Genomic DNA, 21,464 nt, shown 5'->3' on the forward strand with positions numbered 1-21,464 from the left:
CCCCGACCGCGGACGGCGGGGAGGAGGAAGCCCGGGTTCCCCCCTTCCTCCTCCGTCTCCTCCTCCTCCCGGCCGTGCCTCGGCTGCTGCCCCTCTGCTCGGCCCCCGGCGCGGCCCGCCGCCTCCGGCTTTATGCTCCGCACGGGGCACCCTCTCCGCCGGCTCAGCGGGAGGAGCCGCGGCCCCGCGGCACCGCTGCCGCCGAGAGGTAGGTGTAGCCGCCCCCGGGCCTCCCGCTTTGCCCCCCTCGCCGGTCCGGCCTCCGCGGGAGAGCCGAGCGCGGCCGGGGGCTCCCAGCCGCGGCCCTCGGGGCAGCTCCCGCGCTGCGGGGCGGTGTGGGCGCGTCAGGGGGCGAGCTGAAGTAGGTCAGTCACCGAGTGCCGGCCGTTGGCGGTCGGCAGCGTTCGGAAAATAGTAGTTCTTAGCGGAGAAATAGTAATTATTAGTAGAAGGAGCAGGCAGCCGCTCAGGGTTGGTGCTGGTCCTTTTGAGCTGGGTTGGTTAATACGTAAATATCGCTTAAAAACAGGAAGCGTTTTTCTTTTTTCCCCCTTTCTTTTAGAAGAAAATTAGCGTTGCCATAAAATTGTTCCTTGATAAAAAGGCAGCACTGCTGCAATCTGCACCCTGCTGGCTTCTTTGCTGTGTCGTAGAGTTGTTCCTCAGATGAAAGCCAGCACTTCCACTGCCATTGCCCCAGGTCACAATCGGGTCCCTCACCACACCACTGCGTGTCGGCCTCCTTGCCGTGTTGTTCCTCCCCACATCTAGCCCACGTGTTTGATTTCCACCACATGTTCTATAAACTTTCCCACTGTCACTCATCTCCTTTCACTTTCCTTAATTACATCCTATGGCTGGTATGGATCTTCACGTGCTGATTTGCCTTTCAGCAGGCAGAGCGGGCCAGGTAACTGCCGGGCTCAGTCTGGAGGTACTGGGTCTTTCTCGTGTATGGAGCTGCCAGTTTGGGGAAGCTTTCTGTCTTTCTGACAAATGAAGTTGGCATTTGGCAGTGGAGGTGAATGCTGTGCCTTGCACGAAGGGCTCAATCTCTTCAGTCGTACTTTCTCAAAGGGCTTCTAAGGGTGGCACTAAGTTAGCAATGAATTTACTGATAGGAACGAAAAAGACATTGAGTTTTAAGGCGTGGTTAAAGTATCCTAAATTGTACTAGAATTATTTTTACTAAAATAAATATCACTTCCTGCTCATTACCATTTATTATTCTAACAGCCCAAACGCTCCTGTAAATTAATAGAATTAGATTTTTGCTACTGAGTAGGAAATAGTTGACTTGCTACTTTTCTGTACAAATTGCAGCGTAATTTTCTTAGTAAGTATCTTGACAATGAGAAAATGGTTATTAATAATCCTGGCATTTGATAAAATGATGCAGATATATTTTTTTTATAACAAAGAATGCCGACACTTAGGGTAGGGTGGTCCTGTCTTTAAGAGCAGTGGCAAATGTATTGTTTTCATCACTGCCATCATTTACCTCTTACATATTAGTGATGCAAGCTTTTCTTGTAGATTCTCATTCTCCTGGTTCTGTAAGAAATATTTTAGTCTGGGTTCCTGGCATTGGTAAATGTAACCGGAACAAGATTGGGCTGAGCTTGCTCCAAGCAAGGAGAGTGGTTTTATGTACAGGTGGAGCTGCACTGATATTTTAGCCAAATGGTTCAAAGCTATTTTGATGTCTGGCAAGTGCAGTTACATCATCCACCTAATGCACATAATACTGCGAGAAACTAATGTATACCTCATTACTGTTAATTTATGAGACAGAAACTGAGTTTAGATTTAGTGAGGTTAAACTGGTCAAGCAGCTACAGCTGATGCATATGTCTGGCAGCCTTTAGAAAAGTTTGTCGGGCATGTACTTTCATCAGAGTTCTTTTGATGATCATCCCAGGGCTTGATTTAAGAGCTCATCTGGGGTGTGCGTTTTGTTCTCTGGTGGCTACTGTTGTAAAATGAGAACTTTGTGATGTAAAATCTGCCGGTATTCATCTAAATTCAGTGTATGTGAAACCTACGCTCTACTACAGTATTTTAAAACAAAATGGTTCTGATTCTTTTTTGTGCTTGTAACATTTGTATCCTTCTGCGCAGAAAGACTAAATTGAGTTATGATGCCAATTTTTAAGAACAGAAAGCAGTACGCGTTGAAAAGTTATCCATTATGAGTACCTGCAAATAAGGGCAGCAGCACGTGTGCTTTGTGTTTTTGTGGTACTCCGTGAGAGCAGTCACCGTGCACTTCCAGTGTGACGTATAACCACCCTGCGCTGAGACAGTCCGTACCTAATTGTAGTACGTTTGGTCACAGCTAGTTCTGATGATACTTCTAGCATAACCACAGTGACCTCAGGCAGCTGATGCATTGCAAAAGCGCCACAGCTGTTACAAGCTGGTGCGGATTGCTTGCAGGTAGCAGCACCGGTGAAGGCTGTAAAAGGAGCAGTCAGCATCTGATGCGTGCCACTAAGAGAAATCCTACGTGTAGTGGGTAGTTCTCAGGAGAACCCAAGAGTTAGTTTGTGGAGCTGTGGCAGCGTGGTGCTCCTGCTGAACAGCTTGCAGCTCCACGCTTCTGGAGCAACCTGGTCCTTTGGGAACACTCGCCTCGGGCTGCGGGAAGTCTTCAGTGTGAGCCTACCAGACAGTGTTGATGGATTTAAGAGAAACTGGTTCCAAAGCTTAGCATATGAAGGATTTGACATATGCAGAAACTTGGTCATTATTTACTTATGTATTTTGTTTCCTGCATCTGCAATTATTCCAGAAACTGAAAGTTTTGATAGCTACTGGTTATTGGTCTTTCTCACTTTTAGGTAATTCCTACCTTTGCTGTTAGTGGGGAATTGTGAGGAAAAAATGATGGCTCAGCCAAAGTTTAATAGTTCAGTGTCAAACCATGTTAACAGATTTAATTTACGAGGGAGCGTTGTCTGTACTGTGTAAATGTGTCGATAGACTCACTGCATATCTGGCTGCATTCAAAGGCCTGGTGGTGAGTTTGAGTAATTGGAAACGTTTTACTTGTATGTATAGCATTTTCATACATATGTGTGAAATTTGACTACGGAGACATGTCCTGTTAGTGCAGGAATGTGCCACTTTGAACAATGTTAGGGTCAAAGAATTGAACTCAAAGCAGTTTTTGCTATGTGCGGTGCTACAGAAAGCACACGTACTGGCTTTAAAATTTGCATTGAAATGCATGCGTTTGACAGATGAAAGGAATGGGATGGAAGGAACAGATTTTTGGGTTTTATGCTCTATTTTAGTACCGTGATACCAAAGCACAGCTCTGTATGTCTGGTGAAATATCTTTTTGTCTAATCTGTCGGTACAGCTTTCTGTTCTGTGAAAAATTGTCGTTCAGCTGTGCTCATGTAGATGCTTTCTCAGAATTTCCAGGAGACAGGTGGAATGAACAAAGTAGTATTTTGTAAGGAGGCTAGTTCTGTCTCAGCATCACAAATGAGATATTAAGGAACAGCAGGAGAGGAAAACAGAAATCTGCCTTTCAGACGGTGTGCTGGAGTATATTACTGCTTTACTAGAACAATACGTTTCTATCCCTAGGAAGTGGATACGAGCTTACATATGAAATGTAGACACTTCTTTGTAGTGCATTTTATTTTTCTTTTTGCCCCCAAGGAAATTGTGCTTTTGGATAGATTCTCAAGCAGGGCCACAATGAACCACAAACGAGTATTCCGTAACTTCATTCTCAGTAGCTTGTGCACTGAGCCTCCCTCTCTTCTGCTTGTGCCTCTAAGCCTCTGACACTCTGAGTAAAGAAGGTTCTCCTTGTTTGGCAAGAAAAATAGTCTGGAACAGGGTTTTCAGACTTCTGTTACAACTGCAGAATAAAGATGAGAAATCGATGTTCCAAGAAAGAGCTTTTACAGTCACGGCAGAGTAGACGCTGTAATGCACTGTGTGCTAAAAGAGGAAGAAATGTCAGGAAAAGCGAATAAGGTTGAGTATTTCTCGTTGTTGGTTTTTTTTTTTTTTTTTTTCCTCCAGCAGAGAGTCTTCCTTCCTGTACTGCATTATACTGATCAGCTCCAGTATGCGCAGGACAATGCAGAACGTCAACTTGGATTTTTTTTTTCCCTTCATTGTTTATAGGTTGGATTTTCTTTTTGTTCCAATTTTCTTACAGACTACTGTAGGCTACGTCTTCCTTCAAATCAAGTGAGCTATTGTGATTTGCACGGGTGGAAAAAGCTATAACTCTTGAATTTTGCATTTTTATTGAAAATAGGGAAAAAATGTTACGTTATTATCTTCTGGGAAATAAGCTGCAGCATTTGAATAGCGCATAGAATTACATCTAAGATTGAAAGCGTGTGGGAGGAATGAAGATAGCTGTGCTTTAGGAAAATGGCTTCATTTGTATTTTGTTATGCTTTTCTATTATTCGAATGGCCGCACTGCCATTTGCTTTTGACTTCGTGTACTAGCTTTAGAAATGAAGAGTTTTCCCACTTGGTCATAATATGCATTTAACTGTTATGTCATCCAGTCTCTGTATTATTTTAACCCCTTGTTAAAATGAATGCGCTGCCCAATGCATTTTTGGATTGTAAAGAAAATTATAACTTCTGATATCACGTATGGTTTAGTATCAGTAAAGGGAAATTTACTCATTTAGTAGAGGGAGACAAGTATTCTTTCCCATGTTACTTGTAAAATTCTGAAACTTCTTTAGATGGGTTATGGAGAAGTCTTCACATTTTTGGCTCTTCTTAAGTAATCCATTGAAAGCAGTTTGATGCGTGCAATGAAACATATTTTGGTATTGAAAAATGTAGATTTACTGAAAATAATACAAGAGATGTGAAAAGAAGAATTAAATGACTTGAAACTACACAGTTTTTGAAACATTCTGAAATAAGAATGTCAGAGTGTTGATTACCTGCCTCCGTTGTAGAGTTTTGTGTCCGACTTCCTATTTTTATATATTTTTACCAAGTAATCACCTTCAGGGAGATGTGAAGACTGGAACCTAATAAGTGTTCCCTCGATGCCGTATTTATTTAACGCATTTTGGTGATTCCTACCACCTTACTTTTTTGATACATTGAAAATTTGAGTGGTAACTGTTTATTTCTGATGGTTTTTGTCTTTTTTTTTTTTATGTAATTTTCATTTAATAAAAATCAGTGCAGTTGCTTTAAAAAGCAACCTGATGACAGGATGGCTGAGGTTGGAGTGGACCTCTGGAGGCTGTGCGGTCCAAGCCTGTTGTTGTGAGCAGGCTGCCCAGAGCTGTCTGATGCTGCATGTGGGATCTCACGACATACTCGCTCATTTTTGTGCTTGAAAGGAACTTTGGAAGCACTCCTCTGGAGTTGGTGCTTTTACCTTATCAGATTTGTCTCTGCTTATCTTCACTTGCTGTTTCTTTGAGGGTGGTCACGGTGCTCTTTTAAGGCCCTGAGTTTCTCTCTTCTTATTTGTGGAATACATATAACGTAATTATCTTTTTCAAGTTAAGGGAAAAGACCCCAGCGTGTCTTTTGGAGCTTATTGGTACTGTTCTTTGATGTTCTTTCTGTATGCAGCAATGTGTACTGTTTTGAAGAAGACTTTCCCTTGAGATTTGCACCTGTGTGAGCCTATGTGACGGGAGATCCCATTATTTCTGGAGTAACATGTTGCTTTTTTTTGGTCTTTTAAATATATATTCCTCTGTTAGTCTGTTCACATCTCACATTTGCAAATTCCAACTGTCCTTATGTCCTGTCACCTCAATTCATCTTGGAGTTGGAGCTGAGGCACACATCTTGGTTGATCTCCTGAAGAAATGCAGCTTACCCAGTTGTACTGTTTGAGAATTCTGTTCGCCTTTGAGCCCCTGGTTCGAGTTCCATGAGAAGTAGTTGTTTCAAGTTGCTGTGTATTCTATGGAAATGGGGAGGTGGCAGTAAAAGCCAAGTGACCATCAGTCTTTTCTCCTTACGAAATTTGAAGTGTGAGTTCAACATCAGAGAGCGGGGAGTGGAAAGAGGGTATTACAAATGTTCTAATGAAAGAAAAAATGCTAATATTCGTGCTTGTCCTGTATTTGGTATCATAAATCCTATTGGAAAGCATGTGACTGAAGCCAGGCTTTATGCTTCCTCATCACTTTGGTGCTTCTTTCTGAGATAAGTAGTTCTTTCATTGCCTGCTTTTGTACAAGAATGATCAACAACTAAGAAAAAAGTGGTTGACAGTTATTTTCCGTTCTGGTAGAGATATGCTATATTCAGGAGCAAGGGACTCAAAATACGTAGCTCCAGAGCAGCTTGAATTTTCTCTCTGTCTTCAGGGACATTGAGGGAAGTGCACTGTCATGGATAGTGCCGAGAAAGTGATTGGATTGACAGCTTTGTCTCTTGCTGCTGCCTTTACCTTGAGGAGTTTGAGTTTTCTTTTCAGGCCTCAGTTTTCATGAACTCCTGACAACTCCATTGTCAGCAGGCTTCGACGGTGTGGGAGTGGAGAGAGTTCCGTGAGGTGTGGCTACAAACACCCACTCACTGTTGTAGTTTTCTATGGACAAAGAAAATCTCCCTTTTTTCTTCCCAGGATGGGTGTGGATGAGTTGGAATGAGGAGATCATTAAGTGCTTCTGGAGTCTAATCAGATACACATCAGTTAAAATGGCAGCAGTTAGAATGTGGTGCTTAGGGAGCTGGATACAGTGTGGTAACTGCTCTCTGAACTTGTGAAACCTTGGCCAACTCCGTCATCTCAGTGTCAGAACTCTGTTTTAACACTCCGTAGCCATGAAAATTAGCAGTTTGTTAGGTGTGTGGATCTTGATGTTACTTGGCTTTTTGTGTGGGTTACCAGTACCAATACACTACTCCTTCCAGTTATTAACAGGCACGGGAATTTGAGAGTTAAATAATTAAATGTAAAAATTACAGTCTGAATGAATGTTCCAGTGTGATTTAAAGCGGGCTGAAGATAAACAGAAACTGCTGAGCCAGTTGTAATGGATTAATAACGCCAAAAGGGAAGGTGTTACCCTTCCACCATTTTCCTGCTTATGTGTGATGCCCTGCCCTCTGCATCGGGTCTGTCCTGGTGCCAAACTCTCTGTATTTGGTATTCCCCACAGTTTATTTTCTCTCAGGTTTATGAGTTGCATGGGCTTTCCTGAGCTATCCAAGAAACACCAAAAATGCACAAAGTAGGCAGGAGGAGCTCAGATTCCAGAATGACAGACGGGGGGAGTGGAGCGCACTGTTGCCTTTGGGAATGGTGATAAATTATTTGTTTAGTTCAGGCTTTTTAATGGAGCTACCCCCCAGCTATAAGTCAGGAGCAAGATGTTGAGAAATTCTTATATTTTTGAGTAGTTTCTGATGCAGTTTTTTTTTTTTTTTTTTTTTTTAACCAAATATTTAGTTTCCTTAACAGGGCATTGAGTTGGTTTTCTGGGTTTTTTTCTTCTTTTTTTTTTTTTTTTGCTTATTTGCAGTTGACTCGAGCTTGCGCAGAAGTAGCGCTATATGTTTATTAATATTCAAATGCTTAATAAACACTTAAGCTTCACCAAACTCAGTATGCTGAATATCATTTATTGTCACGTAATCCTGCCAGTGCCTCCTATGGCCTTAGTGTTTAGCAGTTTATTACTTTCCTGACTTAACTTCAGAAAGATAGAGGAGGGGAGGAAGAGAACAGTGACAAAGTTGGCATCGTGTATTCATTATCCTGACCTCTGAGTAGTTTGAAATGAGGAATCATTTTGGTGTTATTTTATAGCTATTCTCGTTCATTACCTTTTCTTTAAAAGGAGAATATTTTGGGGTGGGAAGTAACTAAAGCTTCAGTTTTAAGTCTTAAGTTAATTTTTCAGCTGAAGAGAAAACAAGAAGGATGGGGAAGACTTCTAAGTCTCGATGAAAGTAACTTTTTTTTGTTTGCATTTATCTGGTCAGGAAGAGCTTGTGATATGTTCATTACTAGAAATAATTTATTTTTATTTTTATTTTATTTTTTCCTCAGGTGATTCATGGCAGGGGACGTGGAAGGGTTTAGCTCCTCCATCCATGACACCAGTGTCTCTGCTGGATTCAGAGCACTGTATGAGGAGGGATTGCTTCTTGATGTCACACTTGTCATTGAAGACCACCAATTTCAGGCCCATAAAGCACTGCTTGCCACCCAGAGTGATTACTTCAGGATTATGTTCACAGCTGACATGCGAGAACGAGATCAGGACAAAATCCATTTGAAAGGTCTGACAGCTACAGGCTTCAGTCATGTCCTCCAATTCATGTATTATGGAACTATTGAACTGAGTATGAACACTGTTCACGAAATACTTCAGGCTGCCATGTACGTCCAGCTTATAGAGGTGGTAAAATTTTGCTGCTCTTTTCTCTTAGCTAAAATCTGCTTAGAAAACTGTGCAGAAATTATGAGACTTCTGGATGATTTTGGTGTAAACATCGAAGGAGTCAGGGAAAAACTGGACTCTTTCCTGCTAGAGAATTTTGTGCCGCTCATGTCCAGACCTGACTTCCTTTCATATCTGAGCTTTGAGAAGCTCATGTCTTACTTGGATAATGATCATCTGAGCAGGTTTCCAGAGATAGAGCTGTATGAAGCTGTTCAGGCCTGGCTGCGCCATGATAGAAGACGCTGGAGGCATACGGACACCATCATTCAGAACATCAGGTTTTGTTTGATGACACCATCCAGTGTTTTTGAGAAGGTTGGTGCATTTGAAAAGCAGTAGACAGAATTCATCATTTAGCTAGGGCAGCATTCCATTAAGCAGATAAGATTCCCAGTCCTGTTAGGAGGAGCGGTAGACCCATAGAAAGCAAACATCTAAAAGTACTGCCGTCTGATTGTTAGGCAATAGTATGTACAGTGGCTGGAGAACAGGTAGGTTTATAATACGTGTGCTTAAGTAACTTCATACGGAAAAGACGTTTTAAAATAAGGTCACTTGTATCAAGTTTTATTTCAGTCATTCTTTCTGTTTTCCACAAGTTGTTTCTTGCTTCCCAGAGATTTTGTAGGGCATATATCGTGACAAATGTTACTGATATAATCAAAACATGCTGTCTGTAGATTTTGTGTGTTTTAAGTACGTTTTTCTTCTTTACAAATGAAAACTGACATCTGCTGTTAAATCTGCAGTGTTTTTGTTGTTATTGTATCTTCAGTGCTTGCACTATTACACAGCAGTTAGAAGTAAGCCCTGATCCTGCAAAGTTACACGTCCATTTGATTTTACTCAAGGCATATAATACAATCAAAAGTGATTGACAGTGTGAAATGTAATGACTTACTTCAAGTATCAGAGGAGTCTTTGTAAGAGGTGATAAAAAATTCAACTAATGACTGTACATGTTAAGAGGTTAAATGAAAACTTGTTTTTTCCACTGTTCTGTAGAAGAATAGACAAAAAATGATGTTCTATAGTTCCTGAGAAACTCAGGAACATTTGACGTGGATAGAGAACTACAAAGCTTGTAAGCAGCTCGCACAGGCTAGTAAATGTAAGGGTATTCAAGTTAGGAGTTCTTCAGCTTGTGCTATTATGTTATATCATTGTTATTAATCTTGTGTGATCGGATGAACTTCTACATTCTGTAATGTTCACCTCTCAGTGAATTAATAGGATTTAACGCCCTGTGTATTTTGTTGGGCTTCTTACAGTTATTTTCTCATACCTTTTTACTTTGGTATCTATATACAGATAAGACTGTATTATAAATTATAAAAGCTATTAATGATTTCAGACTGAGTTTTTACATTTTTTGTTTTTTGTGTGTGTGTGGATTGAGTAGACTTAATACATAAATTATATTGACAATCCTATATTAGCCTATGGACATGAAATAAATCTAATTACCTAGAATTGTTTTAGAACACTGATGTGATGTTTATATTGGGTTAAAAATGATTCCAGCTAGTAAGAGCTGGAATCTGCAAGGTGCTGTGTAGTGTCTTGCTTGTAATAAAACTGCTACTTCGTTGCATAATTTAAGCTCTTCATTAGGAAAACCGATATCGCCAGATATTCTTATAGTCAATCTAATAGGTTAACATTCATGTGAAAGAGTCTATTTCAGCTCTTTTGAGTTTTTGGGGTAGAAGTTCGAATATCAAGCTGTCTTCAGTGAAATTCCTGCAAGCACAAGTGAAAAACGTGTGTTGTCTTTTTTTAGGATTCCATTTAGATGTAACTTCTGAAGTTGGTTTTGGTATCGCTGTTATCTATCCTGCATGCACTGCTTCTCCCAATTTCTCTTGGCAGCTACAAACAGATACAACTTAAGGAGAGATGTCTTTTTCAGCATCCCAGGCTATATACTCACCCGTAAAAGCTTTTTCTGTGAATGCCCTATCCACTAATTGTATGTGGCAGTGGAGTGAAAGCAGTCCAGTTTCTATTGTGGGATATTGCTATGTTGAGCAGAGGGAAGCAGAGCTAAACATGTATGTCATTCAGCACTGCTGCTAAGAATGTTTTTTGACCTGGCTGGAGAGCGCTGAGTAATCCATCATGACCAGTGACAAAGGACATCTGTGGTTGAAGCTAACATAAAAAATATGACCGCACTTTTCAATTTGTCTCTCTTTAATGAAAGAGCATGTTTGTTAACTGTTCTGTCAGTAACTTGAAGGAAACGCGCTCCTTTCTGTAGTAAGGGGAAAATACTGCTAACCATGCTTTTTTGGAGATGGGAAAACAGATCAGAATTCATCCTTTTCCTGAAGCCAGCACAGGGTAAAATCCTGTGTGATGTACCAAATACAGTCTGAGGCTGACTCTTACGGTCGAGCAAACTCAGCATTCAAAATACACTCACTGACTTGTCATGTGTACTCTTATGTAACCTTTCTAATAGGCATTTCTAAGATGCCTGTCATACTGGTACATAAATAACGTGCATAACTTAATTTTACATGTCACAGAAAGGATACTTTTTGCATCTTAAGCCATTCTGTTTCTTGCAGCGTTTTTAAAAGAGATTTACAGTCTGAGTGGGATGGCTTGTCTTTTTCCAAGGGAATTGATGAGTGGCTGGGTTAATACATCAAGACTGGCACACACTTGGGATGCACAAGGGAAGGTGTAGCCTGTGTGCTTACTCTGAACTGCCCTGGAAGAACTGCCTCTGAGGTGGAAGTAGGTACTTCCATTGTTGCTTGGCCCTTAACATAAATGCATGAGGAAAATGGAAGGATAAATGAATTTGGAGAAATTGTTGAAAAATAAAGGAGAGGTTTATGGCTGAGAAGCGTACGTTCCGCTACGCATGTTACATCCATCTTACCTGAAACCTATCCATAGCTCCGTCAGTCATGGGGAAAGCTGAGTATCTTTCTGTTACTGTACATGGTCGCGTTATACTTTTACTTCACATTTGATTAATCTCCATTTAGTTTCTGTGTACAGATGAAAGTGTTGTTTCAAAACTCTCCATAAAACTGAGATTTTTTTCTAATATCTTTTGTGTAGGGTTTGTTACGACTAGTCCATGCTGACTTATGAATTCCCAGTTTAAATCAGAAACTTACTAATCACTAGGAGTATCAACCTGTATTTCAGAGATAGGATGAAAAGCATATTAATTAGTCCATCTTTGAGTATATGCTTTTCTGAGTTTAGCAAATCATCATTTTTGGAAAGATGACATTGTAATTTTATGTCACTGCAATTTTGTCTTCAGAGATATTCAGCGCTTGTTTATCGATGTTTTTCTCACCTCCATGTCTAGTGAATCACACATGGAATATTTTCTACGACTTCATATGCTGAAGTTTAGAACAAGAAGTGCCTAGTGGATAAGGTTAGAGGTTCCTGCTTCTCTTTAATAGGCTCTGCACTTGATATTTTTCTGTCTGTGGGTTATCACTGACTCAGATAGACTTGCTAGCAGTATTTATTATGTGCTGAGCACCTTGATTCTGGTGTACAGATTGCTGGTTCTGTTCTGATTTGAGAGTTCTTTGCAGTTACATTCCAGCTTGATTGTGGCAATTTCTCTCGCTGTTCCCTTTTATAAACTGGTGAAGCACTCATTTTAGCGGCATTGTCCTTGCTGCAGGGGCTAGGTCGTTTTATCTTTGTATAGCTGGGCTGACAAACACTAAGTGCTTGTAGCATTTGCAGAATAGCCCTTCAAAGTCCTGTGCAGGTACTGACCGTTTTTCACATGCAAGTAAAGACCCAGACTAGAAAAAGGAAAAGTTAAATACAGCAACTTGTCTGTAGTGTCGTGTCTACTGATGTGGGGTTGCAGATTAACTTTGGTTGCTTCCATTTTAGAGACATGTTTAACTTTTTCTGTTCGACTGAGTTTTGGTTAGAAGTGTGTCAGAAGTTTGATAATGGTTTTTGACAGGCTTATAATTGTGTTTAGAATACGGCCAGAGATAAGTAGATACGAAAACAGTATGAACCATAGGAAGGTTGATGGATCTTTAGTTTTCAGTCAGCGTGATCTCTAGTCAAATTTCAATTTGTTGATCTGCAAGGAAGAGGAAGAATTAGCTCTCTAGAAATCTGATACAAATATCTTTGTTCATTGAAAAGAGGTAGCATAATTTCTGTATTCCTGGTGTTGATTTTGTGTTACTTCACTTAAACATTCAGAATTACCAATTTTAGAAAACTCACAAGTGAAATTTTATGACCTTTAAAATATTTTTCTGCTTATGAGGCTGGAAATGGTAGAATCATGGAATGAGCCATCCAGATTTTAGGAGGAAATTTTTTACTTTAGGAGGGATTTAGGCAGTGAGGGCCTGGCCCAGCTGCCCAGAGAAGCTGTGGTGCCCCATCCCTGGAGGCGCTCAAGGCCAGGTTGCATGGGGCCCTGGGCAGCCTGAGCTGGTGGTGGTGGGGGGGGGGGGCAGCTCTGCCCACAGCAGGGGTTGGGGCTGGGTGGGCTTTGAGGTCCCTTCCAACCTGAGCCATTCTGTGATTGTCGATGTTTTTACTAGTTCTACAGAAGGAACCAGGCTAATTTGTACCCCAGACAATAACATGTTAAGATTTAGTTACCAAGTTTACAAATAGTGGATGTTTGGTGCGGACACTACAAAAGTGCCCTTCTGGATGGTTTTTCCCTAAAAGACCAGATAACAAAAATATAAATATAGCAATAGTTGTACCTGGTTGCTGAAAAAAAATAAGCTCTGCACTGACGACAAACTTTGTTACAAAAAATTTACGTTGTGTTTCATTACCTTTCTTCTGCTTAGTAATTTGCTTATTTGTTAAAAGGGAAAAATAAGGTAAGCATAATATAGGGCACATGTGGTCCTGTGTAGGCATCACTTCACTTTTCAGATCAGAAACTCTAATGTAAGGGCTTGTATTTTGATTTCTTCTCTTGTTAAAATGTAGATAGAAAAATTCTTAAACCTACATAGCTGCTGGGACTAGAAAAGCACGTGTTACAGTTCTGCAGGAAAACAGACAATGATCAATAGCTGCATTATTTTGGAAAGGCAGTATTTCACGGATTCAAAATGAAGAAGAGAGAATGCATTCCAGCTGCAGTTTACTACAGCTGAGTGGATGGTGATGGTTTTGTTGAAGCTTTGATGTTTTTGGTATTGGCTACCTGAGGAATGAGTAGAGGTTGATGTTTTTAATTACTTTCATCGTCATCTTTTTATGGAAAGGCATGTTTCATTACGTTCATGGTGTTCCCTGCCTGTTTGAACAACTGTAACTGGTAGAAGATGCAGTGAGATATTTCACCTCTGGTTCTCTGGATAACTGTTCCATTAATGCTGTGTCCTACCAGACCCTCTTTAAGAAGATTTTATCAAGAAAACTGAAGAGAAATATTGAAAACAATGCAAAAAAATCACAAAGGGAACTTTATCAACTGGAAAGAAAACAGAAAGTCTCTCTTTGAACTCTGAGAATGCTGTAAAGCTTCTATATTTATATATCATCAGAACTGATGATGTGCTCTTAACAGCGCACTTTTTTTTCACCTCAAGATTCATCCCAGTCGGTGTACACGTCCATCTGTCAGATTTTTTGTGCAAACTAATGAGCATTCTCTTTGATTTCATATGTTGCTAATTAGGTGCATGTTCCTTTCAGAGCTTCTTCATTTGAACTTAACAAAAAACTGGTATGTTAGCACTTACGTATTTCTTGGTCAACTACTTCTTGCTTACAGGGACTGGCAGAAGCCTACTTTTGAATGCTGAGCATTTTCCTTCGGCGTATTTTGGCTAACAGACAGCAGTTCCCACAAAAGGCTTGCTGTCCTGTTCTTAATTTACTAAAGCATGCCAAACTTACTGTTGTGTTTTAATAACCAAACACCAAAATTTCAATGCTTGCATTGCTTTTTGCATATACACGCAAGTAATTAAAACTATTATAAAATTACTCAAAAGTGTAGGTGTATGGAAGGTTTTCCTTACTATGGGCTGAATAGGACTTTAATGTAATTCTGAAAGATCTCACTCAGAAAACGTGTGAATATGAAAGCGGGCAAACTGTCCTACAGTTGCCTTGCGTTTGTTAATATCAAGCAAAGGTGAGCAGTCTCTACTTGCTCATAAAGGCATATACTAGCATTCATCTTAGACCATCGTTTGAGCCTCAGGAGAAATATGGTTCCTATATGGCAGAGGTTCTGCTGGTCAGAGCATTTTTTCCCAACAGCAAAGGCTAGGAAGCCTCCAACTACATTTTCTTCCAGAAATATAGATAAATGGTTTACTGTCACCCTGGTTTTCTTTTCTCAATATTCTGAGAACTCATATTTTCATCTCTTCAAGACTGTGCTTGTAGCTAACTTCTCCGCATGCTTCAGTCTGAAAGAGCTGTTTATAATTGGTAGTTGCATTTACTTCTTGTTGCCTTACTGGTTTAAGGTAAGAGATTGAGGCTTTGCTTTGATATTAATGCCCTTACCAAGTTAAGTAGTAACCTACTAAGAGATTGTCTCACTGGTCTTGAGAGGCTGTCTGAAATTAGAGATATCCCTTGTTTCCTTTTGTGTGCTTTCATGGGATGAGGTTTAGGTTGTCTAAGTAAAGGAGCAGAGTGGTTTGGATAGATGATGCTTATTCCAGTTTCTGGCTGGTATTTCCATGTCTAGGTCTAAAGATGATTGTAAATACTGATGGGGAAATAAAAAAACACTTTCCATCTCATCCAGCCTTTTCTGGCATGCTTCATGTTGTATACATTTTGTTCCTGTTGTCTTCCGTGATCTTCTAAGAAAACTTCAGTTCCATGTAAGCGGAACAAAAATTGTTAATCTTTTTGTTTAATTACAGAAATTATGGCTCCAGTTGGAGTGCAAATGTGTGAAATAATGGTGCTGTTCTAGAACTTGAAAGTTACTTTGGAGAATACCCATCCAGATTTGTTATTTTTGCTTGCTTTTTTTTTTTTTTTTTTTTTTTGTAATCTTCAGGCTTTTCTGTATTTTACCTGTGGTGGGCTGTAGTTTTTTCTTTTCTCCCTCCCTGTTTTCTGGCATTTATGTTCAGATCTACAAATCTGTGCAGTTGCAAGCAACTCATGTCAGCAGAATGTCCTATTTACTGTACAAGGAAGAGAAGCAATTAACAGAAAGCTAATAAAATTTGAATAATACTGGTTTATGGAACAAGCAACTACTTTATTCACAAGGTATAAAGAATACTTGTTTTGAAATTGTTTTTCATATATGTGAAAGCTCATTCACACCCGTTGCTACTTATATAAGTGGTGGTACAGGCTTTTGTCCCTTGGGAAGGGGAATGTGAGGAGGTGGGGGAACAGATACTGAAATATATTAACTTCTCATGTTCTCTTCTGGTTGTTTTGAAATTTTGGAGTGGTCTGACATTTTTTAGAGCATTGCTCCTTGTTTTGGAGCTGGTAGGAAATAATGGCATTCAGAGCTCTTGAAAGCAGTCCAGTTTTATGTGAAAGATACTGAAAGCTAGGATCAAATCTGATAGAGGATTTGTGCATTTGGCAATATTTAGTGTTGTGTTTGGTTGTTTTTTTTTTTTTTAGATTTGTTTTAGTGGTGTAAGTCAGAATGCTGTGTGAGACAAGGCTATGTGTACAGGGAGAGTGAAACATCTTTGAAGACAGTCACATGGTAATCCAAGACCTGTTCCGTGCTAGATAAATAAAAATGTTCAGAATGTTCAAATCAGAGGATGTGTTTTGGAATCATCACAGGACCAGCTGGAGGAACTCAAATTAGCTTAGATAGAAGGCAGAGTCTTAGAATTGTTCTTTAAGAAAAGCTGTGCAGGCTCTTCAAATTGAAAGCCGGCAGCGAGGAGTGCGTCACAACTAGGCAGTAGTACAAAGGTTGTAAAGCTCATTTGGGAAGTGAAAGTTCAAACTTACTTCTCCAGTTTACCAGTAAAATATGCAAGTAAAGGAATATTGATTGATATGTTTTCTTCTTGTATTAAAGGTATGTGTTAGCTTGAGGAGACATACAGAGAGGGAACCTTGCAGAGTGGAGAATATGATCACGTGTTCTGAAGGAAGGGATTGTCAGCCTTCCCTTTCCATCACAATTAAATAGTCCTGCGGGCAGAGTGTAGTGTTGGGGAATACCTACTTGTGCTCTGTTGGGAGAATTCATTAGAAGTTAGTCTAGAGTAGAGCTTAGTAAGTGCGGAATGGGTGTACAGAATATCTTTCAAAACCAGGAAAATAGTGTACTTTTAACTTAGGCATTTCATTGATTAAGCAGAAGTTGGAAAGAGGCTTTCCTGGGAAGAAGGAATAATGATTTTTGGACTTGGAGGTTTCGCCTGTGAGTGATCCCTGCTTAAATTTTGTGTGTGAGTATTCCAGTCACAACATTAGCCACTGTGCTTTTAATCACTAAATTGCCTTGTGGATTTTGAATAACAGTGCATTATCTTAAGCCTCCATACACAAATGCAATTGCTGTTGAGAATACCCGAGTTAAACTAAGTCAAGTAATTTTTAAATTACACATAGCTATTTAGGTTTTTTGGATTGTTTCTCTTGGTCAGAATTTTAATATCTTTTAAATGTATTCATAGGTAAAAACATCAGAGTTTTACCGATACTCCCGGCAGCTGCGACATGAGGTTGACCAAGCCATGAATTACTTTCATAGCGTTCACCAGCAGCCTTTGATGGAAATGAAATCGAACAAAATTCGTTCTGCCAAACCCCAGACTGCCGTGTTTAGAGGAATGATAGGACACAGTATGGTAAACAGTAAAATTCTTCTCTTGCACAAACCGAGGGTCTGGTGGGAACTAGAGGGTCCTCAAGTACCTTTACGACCAGACTGCCTTGCCATTGTGAATAACTTTGTGTTCCTGTTAGGTGGGGAAGAACTGGGGCCAGACGGTGAGTTTCATGCTTCATCCAAAGTGTTTAGATATGACCCAAGACAGAACACTTGGTTACGAATGGCAGACATGTCTGTCCCACGTTCTGAGTTTGCTGTTGGAGTTATTGGGAGGTACGTTTATGCAGTGGCTGGGAGAACCAGGGATGAAACCTTTTATTCAACTGAACGGTATGATATTACTGAAGATAAATGGGAATTTGTAGATCCCTACCCAGTCAATAAATATGGACATGAAGGAACTGTGCTGGGTAGCAAGTTGTATATCACTGGTGGAATTACATCATCTTCAACTTCTAAGCAAGTGTGTGTATTTGATCCCAGTAAAGAAGGGACAGTAGAGCAGCGAACAAGGAGAACTCAAGTGGTCACTAACTGTTGGGAGAACAAATGCAAAATGAATTATGCAAGATGCTTTCACAAAATGATTTCTTATAATGGTAAGCTTTATGTCTTTGGTGGTGTCTGTGTGATCCTCAGGGCCTCCTTTGAATCTCAAGGATGCCCATCTACAGAAGTTTATGACCCTGATACTGATCAGTGGACTATATTGGCTTCTATGCCAATTGGTAGGAGTGGTCATGGTGTAGCTGTTCTGGACAAACAGATAATGGTTCTTGGAGGCCTCTGTTACAATGGTCATTACAGTGACTCAATTCTCACCTTTGATCCAGAGGAAAACAAGTGGAAAGAAGATGAATACCCAAGGATGCCCTGCAAGCTGGATGGCTTACAGGTCTGCAGCTTGCACTTCCCTGAATATGTTTTGGAACATGTTAGACGTTGCAGCTAGAACAGGATAAACACTCTCAGTGAAATATGAAAAGCTGAATCTTATTTGTCGGAAAAAAAACATGTATCATTCCAAAAGTAATGCCTCCTATTTATTTCCATGGAAACTACAACAGATACAAAGAGCACGGTAACGTTACTTGATTGAGGAAATTCTTGGCTGCAAAACACTATTTTTCACCATAGTCACCACCATTAGCTATGCATTCTCAACAGTAACGAACAAGAGCCTGCATGCTGCGCTTGTAGAAATCTGCACCAGCGGAGGTGAGCCACTGTTCCACAGCTGCTCTGATGGCATCGTTCGTAGAAAAATGTTGTCCATGCAGTCTGTCATTCATCGGCTTGAACAGATGGAAATCAGAAGGCCCCAAATGCAGGCAATACGGTGGGTGTGGTGGAACAGTCCAGCCAAGATTGGCAGTGTGATCCGTGGTCTTCAGACTAGTGTGGGGCCTGGAGTTACTGTGTTACAGGAGAAAGGCTGTCTTCTTTTCTGGTTTGTGTCACGTCCTGCCTGTCAGCTAGTTGTCATGGTAGCAGCTTTGCACTGCAAGCGTTTGAGACATAACAAGCACACCCCGAAAAGTCATAAAGTGTTTTTTGTGATCTTTTACAGCCTAACTCTGGAACTCTGAGCCTTCAGCTTAGTCAGTGTCACGATGGAGTGGTCAGAGTTGGTGGTTTATCTGGCTGGGTTCCAGGAAATCCGGAAGGATCACCCCTTTCCTATCCCAAGAGACTGTGCACATACTTTACCTGCTGAGGGCTGCATCCTGAACTTTTTCTTTGATGAGGAATGCACACTCAATGGACTGCTGTTTTGACTCTGGCTCAAAATGTTGGCACCAAATCTCATCACGAGTAGTGATGCAGTCCAGGAAACCATCACCCTCAGCCTTGTTTTGGTTTCCTGGTCATAACTCACTGATTCGTGCAGATGGTCTGAGCAAGACACTCTTCATTTCATGATGTGACAGCGGTGTACAGCCATCTGGAACGTAGCTTGTCTTTCACATCACTTGCCGCTGCTGAAATGCACCACCCACTGCCTCACTGTGCTCTCATCCGCTGTTGGTCTCCAGAAACGTTCAGCGTCAATGAATGTCAGTGGGTGCAATTGTTTCCTGTTTTGTTGGAGGAATTCCAATCACACACGCTTCACATCCACTTCCTCAGACTGCCCCTCTGCTGCCACCTGTCACACGGCAACAAAATGTAATGGACTGTTGGAGGGAAAGTTCAACCTCTGCTGCGGTACCACCACCATCTGCCTCCGACATTGTGGGCCAGCATAATAGAATAGGAGGCATTACTTTTGGAGCAGCTAACATACAATCTAGTTGAATTCCTTCAGAGACGTTACCACGTTGTGTGTAAGGACAACTGCTCAATGCTTAAGAGAAACAGGATTTACAGGGAGAATACTTAGCAAGTTCATTAGAAAAGCCAGTAGTTGGTCTGATATTGTAAAAGTTGTGGGATTTTTTTGTTTTTGTTTTAACAAATGCAGTTGTAAGCAGGGGAAAGAAAATATATATTTTTGGGTGTGCTTATTCTTTTGATAGCGTTTCATGTCTATAATGGTTTGGTTTTTTGTTTGTTTGTATTCCTGTGGCCACGGTACCAGACTTCTGAAATCAGTTGAATTTTACAAAATATTTGTGGAAGGACGAAAGGCCCGATTCTCATTTTTTATTGAGCATCAAGGTAGAACTCATCAGCTGTAGTAGGATACAACTAAGTTTAAAAGAACAAAACTAAAACCATTTTTGTGTTTTCTGTTGTGTTTGGATGCTTTTCCCATTAATTGCAAAGTATTCTCACATCTGCACGGTGTTTCTGTTTTCCCTTAAATACTGTTAAGTATAACCTCAATCTCTTTGCATGTGTTTTTTTCCAAGTTTTGTATATTAGTGCTAGTAAGTCCGCCAAAATGTGAATTACACATTTTCTACTGAATTGAAAATGAAACTTTAACTTTTTAAAAATATTATTTAAAACACTATTTCTGTGCTGCCTTCTGTTGTCTGCATTATGTTTGTTGGTGAGTAAAGTATGTATGCTCACATGCGTATACACTGTTAAAAAAAAAAAAATCTTTTTACATGCAGCTATATTTTAACCAGTGAACAAATTCAGCCATATCTGTTAAATTTAAGGTGTAGTTTTATCCATTAATGAGCTAAATAAGTCCAAGTTCTTATGTAACTGGAAGCCTCGTTTGGTATCAAAATATCTTTAGCATATACTGATTGATTCAGTAACTTTAAAATCCTTATACTGATTTTACATAATGAACTGTTAATAACTTGTTATTTTATAAATTATTTTTAAAAAACGAAATACATCTTACCTGAGTTTCTTTTATGTGTGAATGTGCTACCCGGTCTTCTTTTTTATGAAAATGGAAAATGTCAGTAAGCAAATGCTCGCCAGCACTGCTTTGACCCACAGTTATTTTCACAACTGGATGTACTATAGTGTATTCTCAGCAGTGGCTTTGGTTGTACTCGTATAGAAGTGGTAAATCTTTTATTAATAGTAGTTTTATTTTTAATTATTGGCTGCTGTGAACTACTGTATTTTGAGTCAGGTGATTGGATGGCTGCTACCATTTATGTTTCTACAAAAAAATGACAACCTTCACATCTATAGCTACTGACCTCATAGTGCCTGAAACGAAATGTGCTGTTCTTGAGGGCTTTTAATAACTCCATTGTTTTAACTTGCAGATATTCCTGGCAGTATATTGGTAAGAATGATTTGCCAAGGTATAAATAATGACAATTCAATTCTTACTTTCTTTAATGTTGTGAAAACAATCACTTCTAGAATCTGAAGGAGAAATGTGGGTAACTCAGAAGCTTACACTTAATTCAGGAGTGTAGGGACAAAATGCTGAAACACGTACTTGCATATTTTGTAAAGTCTTATGCTACTTTTTTCTTTAAGCAGTAGACTTAATATACAGCAATGCAAATCCACTTTATTCAGCATCTTCCAGTTAGAAATCACTGTAGAAAAGGAATGTACAGTACTCAGGGAGTTCAAAAAGAATGCACTTGCAGAGGGACCAAAATCACTGCAAAATGTCCTGCGTTAAAAATGACACCCACTTACCTAAACTAAATTTTAAATCATCAGCAGAAGTTAAAACAACGTGTACAGCTCCTCATCTATGTAATTCATGATGTCTTTGTAGTAATTGTTTTCTGGGTTAAGCTGTGATAATCTGAATCAGATCAGTAGATCTTTTTTGTTGAAAATGATTTATTGAAAGCATTTTCTTTCCAT

General features: G+C 40.0%; 1 protein-coding gene across 6 annotated transcripts in view; it reads left to right on the plus strand.

Annotated features, from left to right (window-relative positions):
* KLHL15 (kelch like family member 15) overlaps positions 1 to 20,513 on the plus strand; it is a 24,637-nt gene extending 4,124 nt beyond the window's left edge. For 4 of the 6 annotated variants that reach the window (XM_021408538.1, XM_021408566.1, XM_021408560.1 and 1 more), the window contains 2 exons: positions 8,032 to 8,743; positions 17,059 to 18,280. In XM_021408538.1, the coding sequence (XP_021264213.1) occupies positions 8,039 to 8,743; positions 17,059 to 18,168 (1,815 nt within the window). In that variant the 5' untranslated portion in view covers positions 8,032 to 8,038 and the 3' untranslated portion in view covers positions 18,169 to 18,280. Of the gene's footprint in view, positions 1 to 6; positions 209 to 8,031; positions 8,744 to 17,058; positions 18,281 to 18,786 lie in introns of those variants that run through there. The other 2 variants (XM_021408569.1, XM_021408550.1) reach the window with 2 other exon arrangements.

The sequence above is a fragment of the Numida meleagris genome, chromosome 1 (assembly GCF_002078875.1).
Source record: "Numida meleagris isolate 19003 breed g44 Domestic line chromosome 1, NumMel1.0, whole genome shotgun sequence".
NCBI lineage: Eukaryota > Metazoa > Chordata > Aves > Galliformes > Numididae > Numida > Numida meleagris.